At 39.4% G+C, this 22,023-nt stretch overlaps 2 protein-coding genes across 2 annotated transcripts; both read right to left on the bottom strand.

Annotated features, from left to right (window-relative positions):
• Positions 1-1,069: 1,069 nt before the first annotated feature.
• Positions 1,070-2,043, bottom strand: LOC110793237 (uncharacterized). The gene is made up of 2 exons (XM_021998092.1): positions 1,399-2,043; positions 1,070-1,294 (listed from the first exon to the last, which is right to left on the bottom strand). Exons 1-2 carry the CDS (start codon positions 2,041-2,043, stop codon positions 1,070-1,072), a joined length of 870 nt encoding a protein of 289 aa, XP_021853784.1.
• A 4,824-nt stretch (positions 2,044-6,867) lies between these two features.
• On the bottom strand, positions 6,868-9,738 carry LOC110793236 (uncharacterized). Its single transcript, XM_021998091.2, has 3 exons — positions 8,574-9,738; positions 7,352-8,139; positions 6,868-7,212 (listed from the first exon to the last, which is right to left on the bottom strand). Exons 1-3 carry the CDS (start codon positions 9,736-9,738, stop codon positions 6,868-6,870), a joined length of 2,298 nt encoding a protein of 765 aa, XP_021853783.2.
• Between the last annotated feature and the right edge of the window lie 12,285 nt (positions 9,739-22,023).

The following is a 22,023-nucleotide window of genomic DNA, read 5'->3' as shown; positions in this document are numbered from 1 at the left end:
ATCATTCCCAGATCCTCCATTCGGATAGGAGTCACATATGCTAGAATCTTCAGGGGATTCATAAGTTTTTGGTAAAAGTTTCCCTGAATTTGAACCCCCACCACCTCTGGTTGAGTCACGTACACCGCCATACGGCGTTCTAGCCACCCCATATCTATGCTTTGCGTTTCGAATTGCAAAGGTTGAATGACGACCTCGTTTGGAGGAATTGGTGGAATATGAGGCCTCATGTTTATGGGGTTGAAATCCGGCCCTGTCCCCGTTAGATGAGTTAATGCATGTGTCGACTTCATCCCCCAATCCAACCTCGGCCGAGGAATCGCACAAAGGTTCTGCATCTCTTCCCGTCTCTGCAACGCTTCCACCAACTGAATGGAGGTGGGCTGCGCCGCGGACATCTTGCATGTGGCCGTCGCTGGTGGCGCCGGCGACCAGATGCTCGTATTTTGTTGTGGAATCGTCATGAAAACCTGGTGTACCTCCGCCTCCTTCTCCGGTGACTTGTTTCTCCCCTGAAAATGCCTCGGTCCTCGTTGCACCCAATTTTGCCTCTGTCTTCTGTTGAAATTGTTGCGTACTGGTGGTGTTGCCATGCATGTGGTCTGATTGGAACTGTGAGAACTCATGATTAACAGTAGGTGAAGCTTCTGAAGAACGAGTTTGAGAGAGAGAGAGAGAGTTGGGATTGGTAGAAATAGAAGGAGAAGTGTTATATATCTCGGATAACCCCTTGAATTAAACCAGAAGGGGGAAGAGAAAAGTTACTGGATGAATCATTGCCTTGAGCCAAGTGTTCAACTGTATTTGCCAAGTGTACCGCTTCCACTTCCTCCGACCTTTCATCTCCAGCCTTTGTATTAACTTCATTAGTGGGAGCATTAACCATTGTTTTGGAACTACACACCCTCGTTTCTGCCACATTACTTTGTTTATCACGCACTGACAAAATCTTTTTGGAAGATGATCCCTTCTTATACTCATTAATTCGGGCCTAATGTTCTTTTTGAGTTAAAAACCGACTTTTCATATTACGCTTATTGGTGACTACAATCCAAGGCCCATATTCTTCCTAGGTTGGGCTATCCTGTAGCCCATTACAAGAGGGCGCCACGTCAGCAACAATTCTGTGACCCAAGTCATTGTTATTTTGGTTTGGTATTAGTGGGCCTTCCAACACCGCTTTCCCCTTGTCCAGTTGGATTGGGCTATGCTGACCATCTTTCTCAATAGCACCTTTCTGAGAAGTTGGACTTTGACTTCGACATTTCTGCTTGTCGTGTCCAATTATTCCACACTTGAAGCACAAATTAACAATGTTCTCATACGTAATGTTCTGCCAACCACCCCCCACCCATACCCTAGTGACAAGTGGCTTGGAGAGATCAATTCAATACAAACTCTTGCAAACTGAGCACGAGCCACCTTGTCAGTAGCGTAGTCAACCCTAATGGGCTTACCAACCACCCTGGCTATGGCGAACAACGCTTCTTTGTCGTAATATTCAACTGGAAGCTCCTCGATGCGAATCCAAACTGACATGGTGTCGAATTGATTAATCGATGGACGAAAATTCGGCTTCCAAGTAGTAATCATCAGATAATGATCAAGAATGAACCATGGTCCCCAAAACAAAGCACGCTCATAATCAACCGTTTGAGTAAATCGAAATAGGAAGACGTTTTTCCCTAAATCTATGACTTCCATAGAGCCTTTGACTCGCCACATAGCTCGAACCCTCGCCTCCATGAAGTTAGGTCTAACATTAATGCCCATGCACTTACCCATTAAACATAGTTTCCATGGTGATCTCAATCTGTCCAACGTTAATTTACTAAACGGAACAGATAACTCATTTTTCGGCATCATAGTCTCACCGTCATTCCATTCCATAGTATTATCCACTATCTTTTTTGCCTCCGAGAACCATTGAGAAGAGGAAGCAACCGCTTCACGAAAACTACGGGGATGTAAGCCTCGACTAGGGGACGTGGATTTACCGCCATCCTTCTCCATCTGATTCTTTGAATACTTTTGCTCCGCCATGACTATGGCCTTGTTTGGAAAATGGCTTTTTGCTGGCTTTTTGGTTGGCTTTTGGCTGTTGGCTTTTTAATCTGGTCAAACAGCCAAAAAATGTGTTTGGTAACTGGCTTTTTAGCTTGCTGAAAAGCCAGCTTTTCCGCCAAAAATGAAAAGCTAGTAACACTAGCTTTTTGGAGTTGGCTTTTGGCTTTTCACTATCTAAATTACTTTTTTGTCCTTGTTTTTTACTAATTAACTAATAATTAATAATTAGTAATTAGTGATTAGTGATTAGTGATTAGTGATTAGTGATTAGTGATTAGTGATTAGTAATTAGTAATTAGTAATTAGTAATTAGTAATTAATAATTAATAATTAATAAATAATATTTAATAATTAATTATTTTTAATAATTAATAATTAATAATAATTAATAATTAATAATTAATAATTACGGAGTATTAATTAATAATGACTAAGAACTAAAAGTGAATAATTAATTAATCATTAATTATTAATGATTAATTAATAATTAATGATTAATAATTGTTATTAATTTAATTATTATTAATTATTAATTATTAATTATTAATCATTGATTATTTATTATTAGTTATTAATTATTACTCCGTAATTATTAATTAAAATAATAATTTATTCATACTATTGCATAAAGTAATTTATTTTTAATTTATATTTATTTATTTGTAATTACGTTTTACTCCGTACACAATACACAGTATGTATTGAAAAATGAATAAAAGACATTAAATGTCCTTAAATGTCATTTTACATAGCTACAGCCAACAGCCAACAACTGATTTTACCAAACATATTTGTAACCAATCCATAGTCAAACAGCCAACAAAAGCAGCCAACTTGAACAGCCAGTCAAACCAGCCAAGTAAAACAGCCGACAGCCGACAGCCAACAGCCAACAGCCAATTGCTCTCCTCCATCATCGCAAACAACTCTCACGTGATATCTCTAGCTGAGGTTTCTTAACTTTCTCTCACTAACTTTCTCTCACCAACTGTAACAAGTACCTGATCCAGACCCTTGAACCACTATCGAAACATAAGTTTATATATTTTTGGGGTCTTCAAACCAAACATATTCCACATCCAGTTGCTCCAAAAATATGACAACGAAGGGTTAACCGTTTAGTTTTTCTTTATTTTAAGAACCCTTACTATTTACAGTACCAAGTTAAAAAAAAAAAATTATAGATAGAAATTTTAAATAGTTAACTTTATATAAGAAACACATTTTAGGAAAATAATAAATTTTATAACTGAAAAATAGATAACTTTAATGTACATCAGGATAATTTTTAAGGATTTTGAGTTACTTTTTACTCCGATATACTCCCTCCGTATTTATTTAAGGGATACACGGCCTTTTCTGGCCGTATTTATTTAAGAGATACACTTGCCATTTTTAGTAACTTATCAACCCCACCCTCTAATTAAATAATATATCTACACCCCACCCCACCCTCCACTCCCTAAAATGACATGGTCCCCACTTGTTTTTCTTATTAAAATATCTACTTAACCCCACTTGTTTTATTACTTCATTTCATTCAATTCTTTTTCTTAATACCCGTGTCCGACCAAGTGTATCTCTTAAATAAATACGGAGGGAGTACAATATTTGTTGTACAACACCTTAAAGTAGAAATTTGTGAAAATAAAATCGACAACTTTTGTGTAAGACCCCCTTACCGAAAAGACCACTTTGATTACTTAACTAATCGGTTTCGTTGTTTAACTAATTAGTTTCAGTGCTTAAATAAATTAGTTCTAGTGTTTAACTAATTGATTCCAGTGTTTAACTAATTGATTCCAATGTTTAACTAATTGATTCAAGTGCCTAACTAATTGGTTTTATTGCTTAACTTATATGACGCCAATATATCTTTTGTGTAAGACCGCCTAATATTAAAGTTTGTAAAATGATATTGTCTATTCAATATTTTATTTTATAATAACATGATATTTATTAATTAATTAAACACATACTCCGTATTATAAATTTATATTAAAAACAACTAGTCTTGTGTCTTATCATTTGACACTATTGTTAAACCATATCGAATACTCCATAGTATGACAGACGGCTAGAAGATAGTTGACATGACATGTGAACTGACAGTAAAAATTATTAAACGATCTTAAAATTAATTGGGCCACGAACACGAGCATCCTGTATAATAGGGTCTCGGCTCGGGTCCGGGTATGGTTCCCTAGAAAAACTAGTGGTAACTCTTTGGTCGATCGGGTCCCTTATTACAACTGTCTTCCATGTTTACACAAACAAAATAGAGGAAACTCTTGTATTTTTCTCCAACATTCTCTTAAGCATTGCATGTTCATAGTTCCCCACTTCCAACTCAATAATACATCCCTCTTCTTTTCTCTCTTCTGCCTGTCTTCACAAACCAATGTAGGTTTCTACTTCTCTTTCTCCTTTCTCATTACAATATAAAGCTGCATTTTCTTGGATTTTTTTAATTGGAACTGCCCGTTACATTTAATACTGCACATTACCATTTGTTTCTTACTTTCATGTATATTCCGTATAATCGTTTGTACAAAGTACTCCATCTTTCTCGTAATAATGTTCTAATTTTTACTTTTCACATTAATCGATGTAACATTTTTGTCTCTAATATTTTTATATTATTAAAGTACTCATTTAAACGAATTATACAAGACCCACATAAATATGTATTTTTCTTATGTATTGGAAATTATTTCTTTGTAAATAGTGACAAAACTCTAAATTGAAATATCATTATGGAACGCAGAGATTACGGAACGCGAAGAGTACTTTGTAAGGTAAAATCAATATATTTTTATCACTTTTTTCTAAAGTACAAGCATACAACCAACCATCTAGGCAAAGAAATATTTTCTCCGTATATAATTAATTGGTGCACTTTTCATAATCGGTCGTATTAATTAGTGCACTTTTCAAAAATAGTGAAAAATTCCCCCCTTATTCTATAATTTACTTCTTACCCCTAAAGATCTCATCTATCTATTACATTATACTAAAACAGACACCAGAAATGACACGTGTCACTTCCTGGTGCAATATTTTCTCACCAAAAATATTTTTCCTAAACAATATTTATTTTATTATTTTCTATTTTTTATAGTTAATTGTTTATGTATGGAAAAAAGTATTTGTTTATACATTATGGAAATAATATATGCCCCATAATAATAACTTGCTAAAAATGATTGATGAATAACATTTGTATAGGGTATTTTAGGCGCAATTAGGTTGCATTTCTAGGCATTAGTCTCATTTTAGTTGCATATAGGGCCACTTTTGCATAAGTTTCCGTTATCGTACTCTATTACGATCCGTTTGTGTAGTCTTTAATTCAAGTGATTTTACGGTCCTTTAGAGGTTTTCGGAGTGTCTAGAGGTGATGTGAATGATTATCGGATGTTTCATGTTGAAGACAACGTTTTGATTGAAGAATGGAGTTTTCGGGAATAATTCGCGGCGGCGAGCCATGGGAATGCAGCGACAATGCCTTGAAATTGAGTGTGCGTTGGCCCAATAGCACGCTCAAACATCCAGCGAGATGGCTCGACAGCCAACGAGAGATCTCTCGCCATCCCTTGCACGCGAAAACCAGCACCCATCCAGCGGGCACGCTGGCTTGTCAATCTCAAATTCTGTTGATTCTGCCTTGCCCGCTGGCAATCCAGCTCCCACGCTGGATTTGCCGCCCACCATTCTTCGTTGCACAAAGCTTCACCTAGCGAAGGATGTCCCGCTGCGTTACCCCCCTGCAAGCCCACACCAATCTTCGTCGCCCACATCGAGGTGCTTGCGCCACAACGCGCTCCTAGGCCTACATTACTTGGGACTTTGTACGTGGCCTCGTGATACAAACGTTATCGCTCGTCTCGCTTAGTTATCGTTCATCGGCCAATCATTGATGACTTCTACTTTATTTTCTTATTTTCTTTTATTTACTTTTTATTTTAGAAAGTAGAAAATTATAAATACTAGAAGGGATATATTTTATTTCCCTCATGCTTTTAATTCCTAGAATTATTTTTCTACGTTATTTTGGTTTTCTCTCTTAATTGTTGAACCCTAGCTTTTTCCTTTCTTCAATTCATCAATCTAAAGGTACTTTTATAATTGTTTTTGTTATATTTCATTCTGATTATTTTCGTTCTTTAGATTAATTTGTCCATTGATTATGAAATTCGTATTTATAATCTTTTTCATGCTTGGAGATTTAATTATGAGCGAGTAGTCGTTTTTTTAGGTCTAAGTAAGGGAAGCCATATTTATACCATGATCGTCATGCATTGAAGTTTGTTAATTTATAGATTATGCTTGAATAATTTTAATTGATTTGTGCTTAATTGTTGATTTATGTAATTGGCCAATATCGTGGATCGATTATTTAGATAATAGGAAAAAGAATTGAAATATCGTATTCTTAGAGGCTTGGTACAATTGACAATTCTAATTATGTTAGCGAACGTACTGTATATGTTGGATTTAAAGTGTTAAGACCCGACCGTAGGATTAACATGTACTTTAATTATTCGGCCTAGTTTATTTATTTCCGGATTGATTTGTGTTCTTGGATTGGTATAAGCATGGTGGACCTAACATACGCCCTAGACTTTTTATTCATTGATAAATCCTACATTTTTTTTTGACAAGTAAGAGAGGATTTTATATATTAATCAACCAACTATTACAAACTAAGCCAAACTAAAGGGAGACAAACCTTCTAGGAAGGACTCCCTCCACTTTAGCAGGCAAACTAGAGCTCAAAAGAGCAGAAAACCAGAATCATTACAAGGAATATAACCAATCCTTGTCTCTAGTACTCACTTTCTTACCTAGGATACTCTTAATTCTATGTCTAACATCAAACTGAATACAGTTAACACTGCTATCCAGAGATGGAACCTTAACATCCCAAATAGCTGAATTTATTGCCTTCCAAATCTGATAAACCACCCCTGCAACAGCAGCATAACAAACTCTCCTTCTAAAACCACCCACACAGTGCCTATGAGCCCATTTGAGGATCATGAACAAGCTTGTTCTGTGAGTGTTGAACCCCCAACCAGTGCAGAACTTTCCTACAACATTCAGTGCTGTAGTGACAGGAGAAAAACAGATGAGAGCTATTCTCTGTATGTAAGCCACAGAGAGCACACAAATCATCATCAGTAACCCCATAAGGGAACAACCTGGCCTTAGTTTTTAACCTGTCCTGCAGAGCCAGCCAAAGAATGACCCTATGTTTTGGAATGGTGAATCTATTCCATACAAAATGAGACCAATTGGTCTTAGCCTGTTGCTCACTCAATTGCTTATACATGTCACCAATAGAGTATTTTGTGGTTGTCAGCCAAGAGTCAGAATGCAGCCTATTGGTACAATCAAGTTTGACTTTGCAGAGATACTTTACTGCCCCACTAGCAGCAATAGAGGGCATGTACACCAACCAGTTCTTCTGTTTAACATAGACTGCATGCACCCATTTTACCCATAAATTATCTTCTTTCTGAGCAATGGACCATGCCAGTTTTCCAACAGCTGCTTGGTTCCAAATAGCAAGGTTTCTAAACCCAAGCCCACCCTGTGTTTTTGAAACACACAGGTTAATCCATGCCACTGGACCGGGCCTGCTATCATCATACGTACCATGCCAAAGATAGGCTCTGCATATAGAGTTAATTTTCCTAATAACACTCTTAGGAAGGATGAAAATCTGGCACCAGTACACACTGACACTCATTAGAACTGAGTTAACAAGCTGCATTCTTCCAGCAAAAGAAAGATGTCTTGAGCTCCAAATTTTAATTCTAGCAACCATTTTGTTCACCAGTTGGTCACACTCACCAGCCTGAAGTTTCCTGGTACTGATTGGTACACCCAAGTACCTAAAAGGTAGCTCTCCAAAGCTGAAACCAGAAACAACGCTGATTCCTTCTTTGTCAGTATTAGAGATACCACAACAGTATACTGAGGATTTGCAGGGATTTGCTTGCAAGCCAGTAGTGTTTGAGAATAGGTTAAAACTTTCCAAGAGCAGACTAACTGAAGTAATGTCACCTTTACAAAACATCAAGAGATCATCAGCAAAACACAAATGATTCAACTGAATAGTTCTACACCTGGTATGGAAATAAATTGAGGGTGTTCACCAACTGTAGACATGGCTCTGGAGAAATACTCCATGCATAGGGTAAAGAGGAGGGGGGAGAGAGGATCCCCTTGTCTGAGTCCTCTTTTAGGTTGGATAAGATCAGAAGGGCTACCATTAATGAGAAGAGAGTAACTTGTTGTTGAAAGACAAGTCATGATTAGTTTGGTGAAGAAAATAGGAAACCCAAGCTCAGTCAACATTTCCTCAATGAATGCCTACTCTACTGTGTCATAGGCTTTCCTAATATCAACTTTCATCAAACAGCAAGGAGGGGTGTGAGATTGGTTATACATCTTAACTATATCTTAACAGATCAGAACATTATGCAGAATTGATCTACCAGAAACAAAAGCTCCCTGATTGGGAGAGATTAGCTCAGGAAGCACCAAACTGAGCTTGCTGCAGATGAGTTTGGATATGCACTTGTAGATGACAGAACAACAAGCTATTGGCCTGAAATCACCCACAGCTGCTGGAACTGGGATTTTAGGGACTAGAGTAATTGATGTAGCATTAACTTCTTTGAGGATTTTCCCTGTGGTAAAGAAGTCAGTAATTGCCTTATAGAGATCATCTTTGACAACATGCCAAGCAGTTTTAAAGAAATAGCTATTGTAGCCATCCATTCCAGGAGCCTTGTGGTTAGGAATCGAAAATAGAGCCTTCTTCACATCATCCATTGGGAAAACACAATCCAACAAGGATTTCTGAGACTCATTAAGTGTTGGCCCTCTACTAATAATCACAGGTTTGACATGAGTTCTGTGTTCCATTTGAGTACAGAACAAATCAGAGTAGAACTGAGTGAAGGCATCTTTCACCCCTTCAATTGTTGTGACCCTATCACCTTGCATGTTCTGAATTGAGTGAATTGTATTGTGTCTTCTTCTCTGCTTGATACTCTGGTGGAAAACTCTAGTGTTCTCATCCCCCTGAGCTAGCCAATTAATCTTGGCTGTCTGATGGAGATAAGACATATAAGCATTGTGAGCCTGTTTATAATCAGCTGCAGCTAACTTTTCAGCATCAGCCAAGCTTCCATCATTTGGGGTGGCATGTAATCTAGCTTGGATTTGTAGTAAATTAGAGTAGAGTTTGGTGTTTTCAGCTTCAACATTACTAAAACCCTTCTTGTTCATTTTCTTTAGGTCCACCTTTAACCACTTGAGTCTCTGTAGGATTCTGTACATGGTACAACCAAACAGAGGTTTCTCCCAATTGGTTTGAACAACATCAATAAAGTTCTCAGCATTAGCCCACATATTAAAGAATCTGAAAGGCCTTTTTAAGTTATCATTTTTGTGAAAGCAAAGCAACATAGGGCTATGGTCAAACTCACCTTCAGGGAGGTAGTTTGCTTCTGTAGTAGGGAATAGATCCAACCAGCTAGTATTGGCCAAAACTCTATCAATTCTTGAAAAAACTCTTGCCTCCCCTTCTTGCTTATTGTTCCAGGTATATTGTCTACCCACTGTCTTAATGGTGGAGAGATTGCAGTGGAACATGTTAGGTTATGATACATATGACAAAACATAAATCATGCGGAAAACCTTAATGCCTGGAAACATATTATTTACACATAATCATATAGCATAATTTAGGAGCATACACTTTGTAGCGTGCCCTCCCTAGCTGCGCCCGAACCGAACAAGAACAAGTCTTTAGGACTCCAAATGTCGTCCCTCCGTAGATAGTCCACAGTACGTCCGGATCCGCCTCAAGTTAGACCAACTAGAATCGCCCTTAAGGTTACTAGGAATTTCGGCTATTGTGTTTGCAAGTGTATGGCTGATTTTTCTTTCAAAAACTTACCCTTTGAATACTTCAATCGTGTCTATAAATTATGACCCTAGGCACTTATTTATAGAGGTACGGAAAAGGAATTATAATCCTATTAGGATATTAATTAGTTTAATTAGAATCCTGCTAGGACTCTATTAAATAATCATTATCTAATAGTTTTAGGATTTAATCATATTTCGAATCCCGATTGCTTTAGGATTCTCGCACAAGCATTGCACGAGCACCGTACACCCGCGCAAGCCTTGCGGCCCACACTAGGCGCACAGCGCTCTGCCCACTGCTGCTGTGCTCTCGCGCGCGCGCCCCAGGCCTTGGCTGGGCCTGGTCTTGCGCTAGGCCTGGTCGAGGCTTGGCGTGCGATGGTGCGTGTTGGCTCGCTGGGCGATGGCCTGGCTTCGTGCTGGGCCTTCGTCTAGCAGGCCTCGTCCGATGCTAATTCGTACGATACGCTTCCGATTAAATTCCCGAATCCGAAATTCATTTCCGATACGAACAATATTTAATATTTCCGATTCCGGAATTAATTTCCGTTTCGAACAAATATTTAATATTTCCGTTTCCGGAATTATTTTCCGATTCCGATAATATTTCCGATTCTGACAATATTTCCGTTTCCGGCAATATTTCCGATTCCGGCAATATTTCCATTTCCGATAATATTTTCCGATACGTACCATGTTTCCGTTTCCGGCAACATCTACGACTTGGATAATATTTATTTTTCCGATAAAGACCATATTTTCGTTTCCGGCAATATCATCGTTTCCGGAGTATTCATTTCTTGCTTGTGACGATCTTAGCTCCCACTAAAACCAAGATCCGTCGATTCCGAATATCCATAGATAGAGTATTTAATGCCAGTAAATACTTGATCCGTTTACGTACTATTTGTGTGACCCTACGGGTTCAGTCAAGAGTAAGCTGTGGATTAATATCATTAATTCCACTTGAACTGAAGCGGCCTCTAGCTAGGCATTCAGCTCACTTGATCTCACTGAATTATTAACTTGTTAATTAATACTGAACTGCATTTATTAGACTTAACATTGAATGCATACTTGGACCAAGGGCATTATTTCCTTCAGTCTCCCACTTGTCCTTAGGGACAAGTGTGCATTTCCTAATTCCTTTGTCGCTCGATGCTTGCTCTTGAACATAAGGTAAGAGTTGTCATCCTTATTATGTCTAGAGGTGTTTCTCGGTTTCAGAGTTCAACTGATCAAATAAACAGATAATCATAGCCTATGATTCATCCGAGCACGGCCATGCATTTCACAGTTTCTAGCTCTCCGAGTGGCCTTGTACAACTTTTAAGCATCTCATCCCGATTTATGGGAGGACAATCCCAATCTTGCGATCTTGAGATTAGACTTCGTTTGATAGGTGATTACCTGAGCGTTGCCTTTATAGCCTCCTTTTACGGTGCGACGGTTGGTCAACGTCAAAGCAACCAGTTCTCAAACAAGTAATCTCAAATCACTCAGGTATTGAGGATTTAGTGTCTAATAATTTTAATGAAATTTACTTATGACAGATTTTCATCTCTTACAGTAAAGTTTCATAGGTCTGTCCGATACTAGTCTTCCCAAAGTAAGTATCTATGCAAATGATTATGACATTGCCATGTCCACATAGTTCAAGAAATAGAACTACTAGTCATCTTGCATTCTAGTCGTCTAACGTTTTCTATGCGTCCAATTTTTATAGAAAAATCCGACCAGGGACCATTTTCAACTTTTGACATTCAAGTTCACTTGATAGACACAGGACTGGTCCTGACAGTCTATCTTGAATATATTGTCAAATTGAAGGGACTCATTATTTAATAAACCACAAATTCTATTCATTTATTGTGAATGATTAACCAATAATGTTTTACAAAGATTTAAACTCTAAAACTTTAAAACATTAAATAAGGACATCAAAGCCATTCTCCAATATGCTTGATTCCCATGGCTGCAGTGTGCGAGTTGTGCTTCGCCTGCGGCAGAGGTTTAGTCAATGGATCTGATATGTTGTCATCAGTTCCAATCTTGCTTATCTCGACTTCTTTTCTTTCAACGAACTCTCGTAGAAGGTGAAATCTACGAAGTACATGCTTGACTTTTTGGTGGTGTCTAGGCTCCTTTGCCTGTGCAATAGCTCCGTTATTATCACAATATAGGGCTATTGGTCCTTTAATGGAGGGGACTACACCTAGTTCACCTATGAACTTCCTTAGCCATATAGCTTCCTTTGCTGCTTCATGTGCAGCAATGTACTCCGCTTCAGTTGTAGAATCCGCAATGGTGCTTTGCTTAGCACTTTTTCAGCTTACTGCACCTCCATTGAGGTAGAAGACAAACCCAGACTGTGATCTGAAATCATCTTTGTCGGTTTGGAAACTTGCGTCCATATAGCCTTTAACAATTAATTCATCATCTCCACCATAGACCAGGAAGTCATCCTTGTGCCTTTTCAGGTACTTCAGAATATTCTTGGCAGCAGTCCAATGTGCCTCTCCTGGGTCTGACTGGTATCTGCTCGTAGCACTGAGTGCGTACGCAACATCAGGGCGTGTACATATCATAGCATACATCATTGAACCAATCAATGATGCATATGGAATCCCATTCATTCGTCTACGCTCATCAAGTGTTTTTGGGCACTGAGTCTTGCTTAGATTCATTCCATGAGACATGGGTAGGTAGCCTCGCTTGGAGTCTGCTATCTTGAACCTATCAAGCACCTTATTGATATAAGTGCTTTGACTAAGTCCAATCATCTTTTTAGATCTATCTCTGTAAATCTTGATGCCAAATATGTACTGTGCTTCTCCTAGATCCTTCATCGAAAAACATTTCGCAAGCCAAATCTTGACAGAGTTCAACATAGGAATGTCATTTCCGATAAGTAATATGTCGTCGACATATAATAATAGAAAATCAATTTTTCTCCCACTGACCTTCTTGTATACACAAGATTCGTCTGCGTTCTTGATGAAACCAAAGTCACTGACTGCTTCATCAAAACGTATATTCCAGCTCCTTGATGCCTGCTTCAATCCGTAGATTGATTTCTTTAGCTTGCATACCTTTTTAGCATTCTTTGGATCCTCAAAACCTTCAGGCTATGTCATGAACACAGTTTCTGTTAAAACGCCGTTTAAGAAAGCGGTTTTGACATCCATCTGCCATATTTCGTAATCGTAATATGCAGCGATTGCTAACATTATTCGAATAGACTTTAGCATGGCAACTGGTGAAAAGGTTTCATCGTAATCCACACCGTGGACTTGCCTGTAACCTTTTGCAACCAATCTAGCTTTGAAAACTTCAAGTTTCCAATCCTTGTCCTTTTTCAGTTTGAAAACCCATTTGCTTCCAATGGCTTGGTAGCCATCTGGCAAATCGACCAAATCCCATACTTCTTGCCTAATTCAGATTGCATGGCTTCTTGCCATTGCTTGGAGCTAGGGCTCGTCATAGCTTGTTTGTAAGTCGCAGGTTCATCACTTTCAAGTAATAGAACGTCATAGCTCTCGTTCGTCAAAATACCTAAGTACCTTTCCGGTTGAGATCTATATCTTTGCGATCTACGCGGGGTAACATTTCTAGATTGACCATGATTCTCACCAGATTCTTCTAAAGATCTCTGAGTTTCATCCTGAATGTCATCTTGAGCATTCTCTAGAGTTTGTTGTTCGACTCGAATTTCTTCGAGGTCTACTTTTCTCCCACTTGTCATTTTGGAAATGTGATCTTTCTCCAAAAAGACACCATCTCGAGCAACAAACACCTTGTTCTCAGATGTATTGTAGAAGTAATACACCTTTGTTTCCTTTGGATAGCCCAGAAGGATACATTTGTCAGATTTCGGATGAAGTTTGTCTGAAATTAATCGTTTGACGTATACTTCACATCCCCAAATCTTAAGAAAAGACACATTTGGAGGCTTTCCAAACCATAACTCATATGGAGTCTTTTCGACAGCTTTAGACGGAGCTCTATTTATAGTGAGTGCAGCTGTATTTAGTGCATGTCCCCAAAATTCTATTGGAAGTTCGGCCTGGCCCATCATTGACCTAACCATGTCTAGCAAGGTTCTGTTCCTCCGTTCCGACACACCATTCCATTGTGGTGTTCCAGGAGGAGTCAATTCTGATAGAATTCCACATTCTTTCAGATGGTCATCAAATTCATAGCTCAGATATTCACCGCCTCTATCAGACCGCAGTGCCTTAATCTTCTTGCCTAATTGATTCTCTACTTCACTCTGAAATTCCTTGAATTTGTCAAAGGATTCAGACTTATTCTTCATTAGGTAGACATAACCATATCTACTGAAGTCATCAGTGAAAGTGATAAAGTAGCTGAAACCACCTCTAGCATTTGTAATCATTGGTCCACATACATCTGTATGGATTAAACCCAATAGTTCAGTTGCTCTTTCTCCAATTTTAGAGAAAGGTTGCTTTGTCATTTTGCCAAGTAAACATGATTTGCATTTGTGAGGGGGTCGAAAAAGCACGAGGCTAATGCGTGACCTCGTCCCTCGTGGGTGTGACGATTCTTTTTATTCAATCAAGTGTAATTGGATTTCCTGTGAGTAATTGACTAGTAATATAGGAGTCACCATTCAGTTTTTAACGACAATGAGAAAAACTGACAAAACCCGGTTATCGTGACATAAAGGGAGTGCAATTATGTTTGACCACGACGGCCGTAGGTTCCCTTGTGATCCCTGGTGTGGGGATCTCTCAACATACACCCGCAAGGTAGAGATTGAGGGTTCGGGGGACTGTAACTACCGAGAGGAGTACTTCGCTCGTCGATAACTCCAGAGGCAGGATATCCTTACTAGCTCAGCATAAATAATTAAAGGGACATGCGTTAACTATTAAACTAATCTGAATTGATTTTAGCAATATGCAACATATAATACTAATTCGATCGTGATTATCTGATTTAAATAGCATTAAGGGACCTAGCATGATAATCCGATTTCCCAAAAATATTATATTTGTTAGGCGTGATAGAACAATCAGATTAGGTTAGTTTAACAGTTCATAAAAAGGGCGAGGAAAGTAGTTAAATCATCGAAAAGGGACACATTACGACGCACCCTTGAGAGGTGCGTCACGGTTCTCAGAAAACTAACCACTTTGACTTTGCTATTTCTCCTTTTTATTTAAAGAATCTCAATTATGGGACAGGATACGTTCTGTTCGATTTATGGATCGATTGCGACAGAACGCGTGAACAATTTCGCAGCGAGAGGCTTAGGCTAAGGGTTGGAGTCAATACTCAGAATATAATTATGTGTTGTGTGTCATTGTTGTGTGTTTCACGTCGAACTTAGGGGTCTATTTATAGGAAAGAGTTTGTGGAAAGATAGAATTGCAGAACTCTAATCCTCGAGGAATTAGGAAAAAACACGTCCCGAGTATTTTCAGCGCCCAGGGCTGGGCGTCAAAGATTTCGGCGCCCAGCTCTGGGCGTTGGAAATAGGATCCAGGCAATTTCAGCGCCCAGGGCTGGGCGTTGAAATTGCTGTTTGGGCCGTTTCTTTGTCAGATTCAGATTCTTAGAATCCGGAGTGTATGAGACTTAATCGAGTCTTTTAGTGCGTATCAATTTTATGACGGAATGCGTCTGGGCCCGTTACGAACTCTAGGCTCGTTAGGATTTTAATTAATACGTAACTCTTATTTCCGAATCTTATTAGGAATAGGATTCTCGCAGTTTTCTATCTCATTTAGGATTTATGTTGGAGTGCAACACCTAATTCTGACAGGTTTCTATCTTTTATGACTTGTGACTTTTAGAAGCTACCCTTTACGGCAGTTACTATTTTTAGCAGGTTTCCATAAGTAGCAGGTTTCGGGTGAAATGAAAAGGGGAATTGAGATTCGTCTATTTTATAGGAGATGCGTTGTCAAGTGGAGATTTTTTCTTTCATCATCGAACCTTTCCCTTTCGGGAATGGGGACAAAAGTAGGTGTCTACAGTTAGCCCCCACTTTGAATGAGTCTTGGAGTAAGACGATGGTCAAAGTATTAGACGGAGTGCGTCACACAAGCCATGGTGTATGTGACCTGTTTTGCGAGGGTCTCACGAGCCCCCGAGTGATAACATTTTACTTAAGGGTCATCACTTGAAGTGTCGACATATCCCTCACGTGTCATTGGGATTTGTCAACTGATAGTATAGAATACTCCCTCACTTTGTCATTAGAAGTATCTAAAGAGGCGTAGAAACTCCCTCACTTTGTCATTGGGAGTAGCTACAGATGTTTTCGAAATCAAAGCTATAAAGTGTAATCGGGCCTGGCCAAGCCTAATCACGAGGTAAAAATGTTTTTAAAGATTCTCATTTTCAGGGCTAGCTAAACGAGAAAACCCCCTTGTTTTTATGGGATGTAAAACGAAGGAAAATCTAGCACCCTTGTTTTTATAGGACGTAAAACGAAGGAAAATCCAGCACCCTTGTTTTTATAGGACGTAAAACGAAGGAAAATCCAGCACCCTTGTTTTTATAGGACGTAAAACGAAGGAAAATCCAGCACCCTTGTTTTTATAGGACGTAAAACGAAGGAAAATCCAACACCCTTGTTTTTATCGGACGTAAAACGAAGGAAAATCCAGCAAAAGTTATCGCTGCAGCGACTAAGGACCTGCGCGGTTTTAATGGCGCAGACCCCGCCGGCTAAAGTGGCGAGCCTGTCCGCTAAGGGTGGACACCCCATCCGTTAGAAGTGGACGAATCTATTTTTTTGAAATTTGAAAATAAGGACCTACATAGACCCCGCCGGCTAAAGATGGCGAACCTGCCTGTTGTTTTGAGGAAATTTTTGAAGATTATATTTTTGAAGATTATATTTTTCGAAAACTGAGGACCTACGCGGCTAGTGACGCAGACCCCGCCCGCTGAAGGTGGGCGAGCCCTGTCCGCTAAGGGTGGACGCCCCGCTCGCTGGAGGTGAGCGAACCTGAATTCGTCTTTTCGATTTGGGATTCGTGTGCCGCGATCTTGCCCGATTGAGGTGGGCAAGTCCCTATTTCATTTCTTTTCTTGTGATTTCTTTTGAGAATTTCTTTTCATTTATTCTTGCAGGAGCGAATTCTTTCGAGGGATGCTCCGATTTAGTTGCAACCTGAATGTGGGTTGACAACATGCTTAGACGGACCATTGTCTTGTGGTCATCATCCTTTATGGTTTTGAGTTAGTCCTTACGGCTCAATTTTGCCACTACCTAGGTCCTTGATTAGGGGACTATGTATAGGTATCAACGGTGACCTTTGTCTTGAGGTCGTAAACCGGTTTATTTTTTATTTTTTGAGACATCCAAACACGGGACTTCGTATAGCGTAGTCCGGGAATATTGTTTTTAACTTTGTATACTCTATATTTTCTTTCGAGCCCCCAAGAATTCGTGCTTGACGGTCATTTCTTGTTGAAGAGGTTCCTTGGGGATACGCATTTCGTAATGTCCTTGATCGTGTTTGGGATTGCGCTCGTAAGTGCGAGCGATCTTTGTAGTGGCGTGCTACTTTTAACAAAGCCGTGAGGTGCGACTTTCGGCAATTTTAAAGTCGAATGAATATGGCAGGGCCCTATAGAAGTCAGAGCTGTTTTTTTTTGGGTCTGTGATCATTTTCGGCGCCCAAGCCTGGGCGTTAAAGATTTCGGCGCCCAGCGCTGGGCGCTGAAAATAATTTCTGGCGAGGTTTCTTGATGACATAGTTGGCCTCTTGTTCATTCGCTTATTTCACTTGGAAGTTCTATGTATTCTCTCTTCTTTTATTTTTTTCTTTGTTTTTAGAACGTGATGATTTTCTTGAGAAGCCGTAGCCGATTGGTGGACTACGGTGCTTGTTGCTTTGGGGCGATTATTTTAAGGAACTGTTGCTCTTAAGGCGTACAGTTATTGTGACAGTTGGGCGAGTCTATATGGCCCGAGGAACATACCTTGAAGCGTAAGACTTTGAGCGCTCTTGTTGTTGTATATTCCTTTTGAACGCGTTCGTGAATGTTCGATACTTAGAATGATGATATGTATGTGCGAACGAGCGTTCATAGAATGGCCGTTGTTTGCGGTCCATTAATCAGTTTGCTTGAATTATTTTTTTTTGAGCAATGACTGATTTTGAATAGTTTGCTTAGAAGCTTGATAGGGTTCAGGCCCATTCATGAAGTGGGCTCAAACATCGTACCCTTTTGATTGTTCAAACATTTGCTTCGAGATTTTTTATTTTGCTATGGTTGTTTCGTAGCTTGGAGCCCCCAAGTATGCATGTTGGGATGCTTCCTTTTGGCGTACGATTTTTGTAGGTTCTTGCGAGAAAGATACCTTGGGGTTCCGCTCGTGTAGGTGCGAGCTATCCCTTTCGTGGTAGGTAATATTTTGCTACCTTTAATCCTTAATGTAGAAGTCGTGGGGCTTGCATTTTGATAAGTAGTCTTTGCCTCTTTTACACATGTTCCTTAGTGCAATATGCCTTACTCTTTTTTTCTTAGACTTGTATCGTGGGATGGTTGAACTTATGGTTCGACGTAGGCTTGTGGCCTAACGGCGTGTCTTAGAACATTCTTCCAGGTGTTGGGATATCATTTGCATTGGAGTATTTCATCATGCCTTGTTCAGGTGCTCGAATAAGTGTAGCACCTTCTGCGTGGGTTTGCACGGCTTATTACTTCGTTCGATGCGAGGATTCATAGGTGTTTGTTTCTTGTTTTTATATCAAGGCAAGATTTAGCAAGCAGAGATATTCAGCGCCCAGGCTGGGGCGTTAAAGATATCGGCGCCCAGCTCTGGGCGTTGAAAATGATTTCTGGGCAGAACTTTGACAGTTTTTTTTTGATTTTTTTTTCTTTCGCTTTTGCTTTGGAACGATGTAGACTGTGTAACGGGCGCTTTATAGGGCGAGCGTTATGTGCAGTGGTTTGATCGGAGTTTTAGTGACTCGCGATTTTCAGTTACCCTTGTTAGTGGGATGACTTTATATATTCTAAGTAGTGCTTTAGAATTTGGGAGGGGTTGTAGCCATTCTAAGGTTCGTTTTGCACGATTAAAGCTTTAGGATTGAGCCCCTATGACATATGTATAGCATTAGCGTCGAGAATTTGCGATAAAATCGTCATTTCGAGCATTTTTAGAGTGTTTTTCTCAAGCCCCCAATTGTAGCTACGGGATTGGCTTGGTGCTATAATGCTTTGCATACGTTTTTATGCGTTCATGGTGACACGGATCATGAATAGTTTGAACCAGACTCGTTTAGTGCGGGGTATGTTCGAGTAGTGATTTGCTACTTCTCTTGTAAATGTCGTATTGTGCGACATTGCCATGGTCAAGGTAGTCACATGTTGAAGTGTGCCTTGACTAAAAGCTAGGTGCCTTTCTTTACCCATAATCATATTTAAAAATCTTTTTGACTCACTTGCAACGTTGAGATGGACGCACACTGAGCTTAAACCAACGACACTTTATTTGTCCGAAGAAGTCTTTAAAAATCATTTGAAAATTATTTAAAATCCGAGTCCTAATGTGTACAATCCGAGGTGTCCTAAGTAGGTTGACTTATAGAAGGGTTCGTACAGGATTACATGAGTGAATCAAAATACTGTTACGATTTTTGGAATGCTGTCTAAGGATTTGCTGGAAGCCAGGGTGCAGGCGTCAAGATATACTTGTGCCCGTTTGGCATGTGCTTTAGGCTTTTAGGGCCATCTTTTCCAGAATTGCGGGAATATAAACCGTTTTCAAATTGACTTAGATTTACTTGGTGTATGTCTGCACAAAAGGTCAAGGTATACTTAGTTCTTTCCCTAGCTCTTTCATTTCACTTTTTAGCCCCCAGTTGTTGGTATGTCTTCCGATTAATGATGCTTTCAGATTTCGATTTTAGATGCCCATGTCATATTCCTGAGTAGGGTGAGCCTTGGTTAAGTGCCAAGTCCTTATTGAAAATGTACCATTTTTTTTTTTTCAAAGGGGATTAGCAAGCATTTGAATTACCATGAACGGGTGCCCTGAGTTCGAAGGAACGATGGGGCGATGCCGTAGAACAATCCTCTTTATTGCAAGCTTACTGCCCTTACTACTTGTTGGCGATCATGACTGTGTCTAGTGGTGAAAGAAGGTCTTTAAGCGAACGACTATGTCTAGTGGTGAAAGAAGGTCTTTAAGTGAGTTAGTTCGCTTTAGGGAGGGTCAAGTCGAGTACTTTAGAGGTCATGGACGCTGTCGCTAGCCCCCATTCAATTGAGGCAGAGCGATCTTTTGAGTCTTGGCTAAGTGCCTAGAAGTGTGAGTGCTCCTTCTAGCAAGAGTACGTGCCTTTATTATTTTTCGATGTGTGCTCATTAATTTTGGCATCTTGGTGACTTGGATTCTTCCTTTGACTTAAATTTTTCTTTCGACTTGGGTTGCAAGTAATTAAATTTCAATAAGGGACTTCTATTTTTATTCTTGTTATTCTATAGGCTTTAATATTTTTGCAAATTGGTTGGACCGAATCATGGATTGCCTACGTATCCGCCTTAGATAGATTTAATTTGGAATCAGGTCTTGCATAGTTCTTAGCCTAGAAAATGGTTTCTTAGAATGCCGAATTCGATAAGTATGTTCTGAGGTGAAAACATATTATTTGAAACGGTAGAATAAATGAAGTTTGTTATTAGTTTAATCCGCTGCTTTGCCGTAAGCCAAAAATTTGTTTTGTATTTTTTTTGATTGAGTACATGTATTTCTTTGGTGGTACGTATATCTGAATACGTGCTGTACCCCTCCAAGTGTTCGTTATTTTTCCGTGCATGTGCGGATAAAATGACGAGCACTTCTGGACAAATTTTAGCAAGCAGAGAGATTCAGCGCCCAAGCTGGGGCGCTCAAGATTTCGGCGCCCAGCTATGGGCGCTGAAAATGACTTCTGGGAGGATCTTTTTTGGTGCACTAAATGCTTATTTTTCTTTTTAGACTAACTTTAGAGGCGCTTTGCAAAGTTTCTTTTTTTTATTATTCACATTTTATTTTTTAATCTTTCTTACGTTGAGCGTAGAATGTACTTTTTATTTGTCTTTTTTTTATTTGTGACTCAAGACGGATTGAAAGATGGGTTGAATGAGATTGGATAAGTTGTATAGGTATTGGTCAAGCATAAGGATTACATCTTCTAGGACTCACAATTTGCAGCCTCAAGCTAGTGTCATGAGTTTACATCAACCAAGGCCAATGAGTAACATGGGGACGGCTCAAGGGTATATCAACAGGATGTATCCACACAAGTTATATGGTCATTTTGCTAATGGTGGTGTAAGAACAGGTTTGGGCTTTGGAAATAATGGGCATGACGCACGTGTCAATGGCCGTGCGTGGTTTGCGGTTGACAACAAGTTCGAGAACAAGAGTCGAGGTAATGGTTTCTTGGGTTATGGAGATGAGAACATGGATGAGCTGAACAGGGGCCCCAGAGCGAAGGCATCTAAGAACACAAGGATTGGAAAGGGTAGACATCGTAGAATTTTATGATTTGGATTGGTTGACTCGATTCTTTTCCTTCGTTTACTTGGGTAAATTCCGTACTTTGGGAGGTACGGGTTAAGTATTTCATGGCTTGGTCTCTTCGCTCTCCCTTTTCTCTTTCTTTTTAATATTTCATGGTTTGCTCTTTTCTCTCTCCCTTTTCTCTTTCTTTTTTGCTTGGGATTTATCCCCAACATAAATCCTTCAAATTTTTTTTATTTGGGCTGAAAGGTAGATGGTTGTGGTCTTTGAGTCACGAGGCGAGACTGAGTGAGCCTCGTTTGGTAGGCCTATAGTGGACCTTTAACTTTAGTGGGCCTAGGGTGGACCTCTAGCTTTAGTAGGCCTAAGGTGTACCTTTTAAATTGTCTTACTTTGCAAGCGTATTTAGTCGTTTCTTAAAATGTGCAAATAGCGTAGATTCAAAATGTTATTTTTACCTTATTGAAATTTAACGAAAGAATTACATCGAAGATAATTTTTTG

This window comes from Spinacia oleracea, chromosome 1, assembly GCF_020520425.1.
Source record: "Spinacia oleracea cultivar Varoflay chromosome 1, BTI_SOV_V1, whole genome shotgun sequence".
NCBI lineage: Eukaryota > Viridiplantae > Streptophyta > Magnoliopsida > Caryophyllales > Amaranthaceae > Spinacia > Spinacia oleracea.
This window is presented reverse-complemented; position numbering and strand designations above follow the sequence as displayed.

Excerpts from the sequence above, each read along its gene's own strand:
- LOC110793237 (XM_021998092.1), bottom strand. The coding sequence starts at position 2,043 with ATGGCGGAGCAAAAGTATTCAAAGAATCAGATGGAGAAGGATGGCGGT. Across the intron at positions 1,295-1,398 it reads CTCGTGCTCAGTTTGCAAGA|TGTGGAATAATTGGACACGA; the intron begins GTTTGTATTGAA and ends TTGTGCTTCAAG.
- LOC110793236 (XM_021998091.2), bottom strand. The coding sequence starts at position 9,738 with ATGTTCCACTGCAATCTCTCCACCATTAAGACAGTGGGTAGACAATAT. Across the intron at positions 8,140-8,573 it reads TCAGGGAGCTTTTGTTTCTG|GTGACATTACTTCAGTTAGT; the intron begins GTAGATCAATTC and ends TGTTTTGTAAAG. Across the intron at positions 7,213-7,351 it reads AGACCAATTGGTCTCATTTT|AGAATAGCTCTCATCTGTTT; the intron begins GTATGGAATAGA and ends GCTTACATACAG.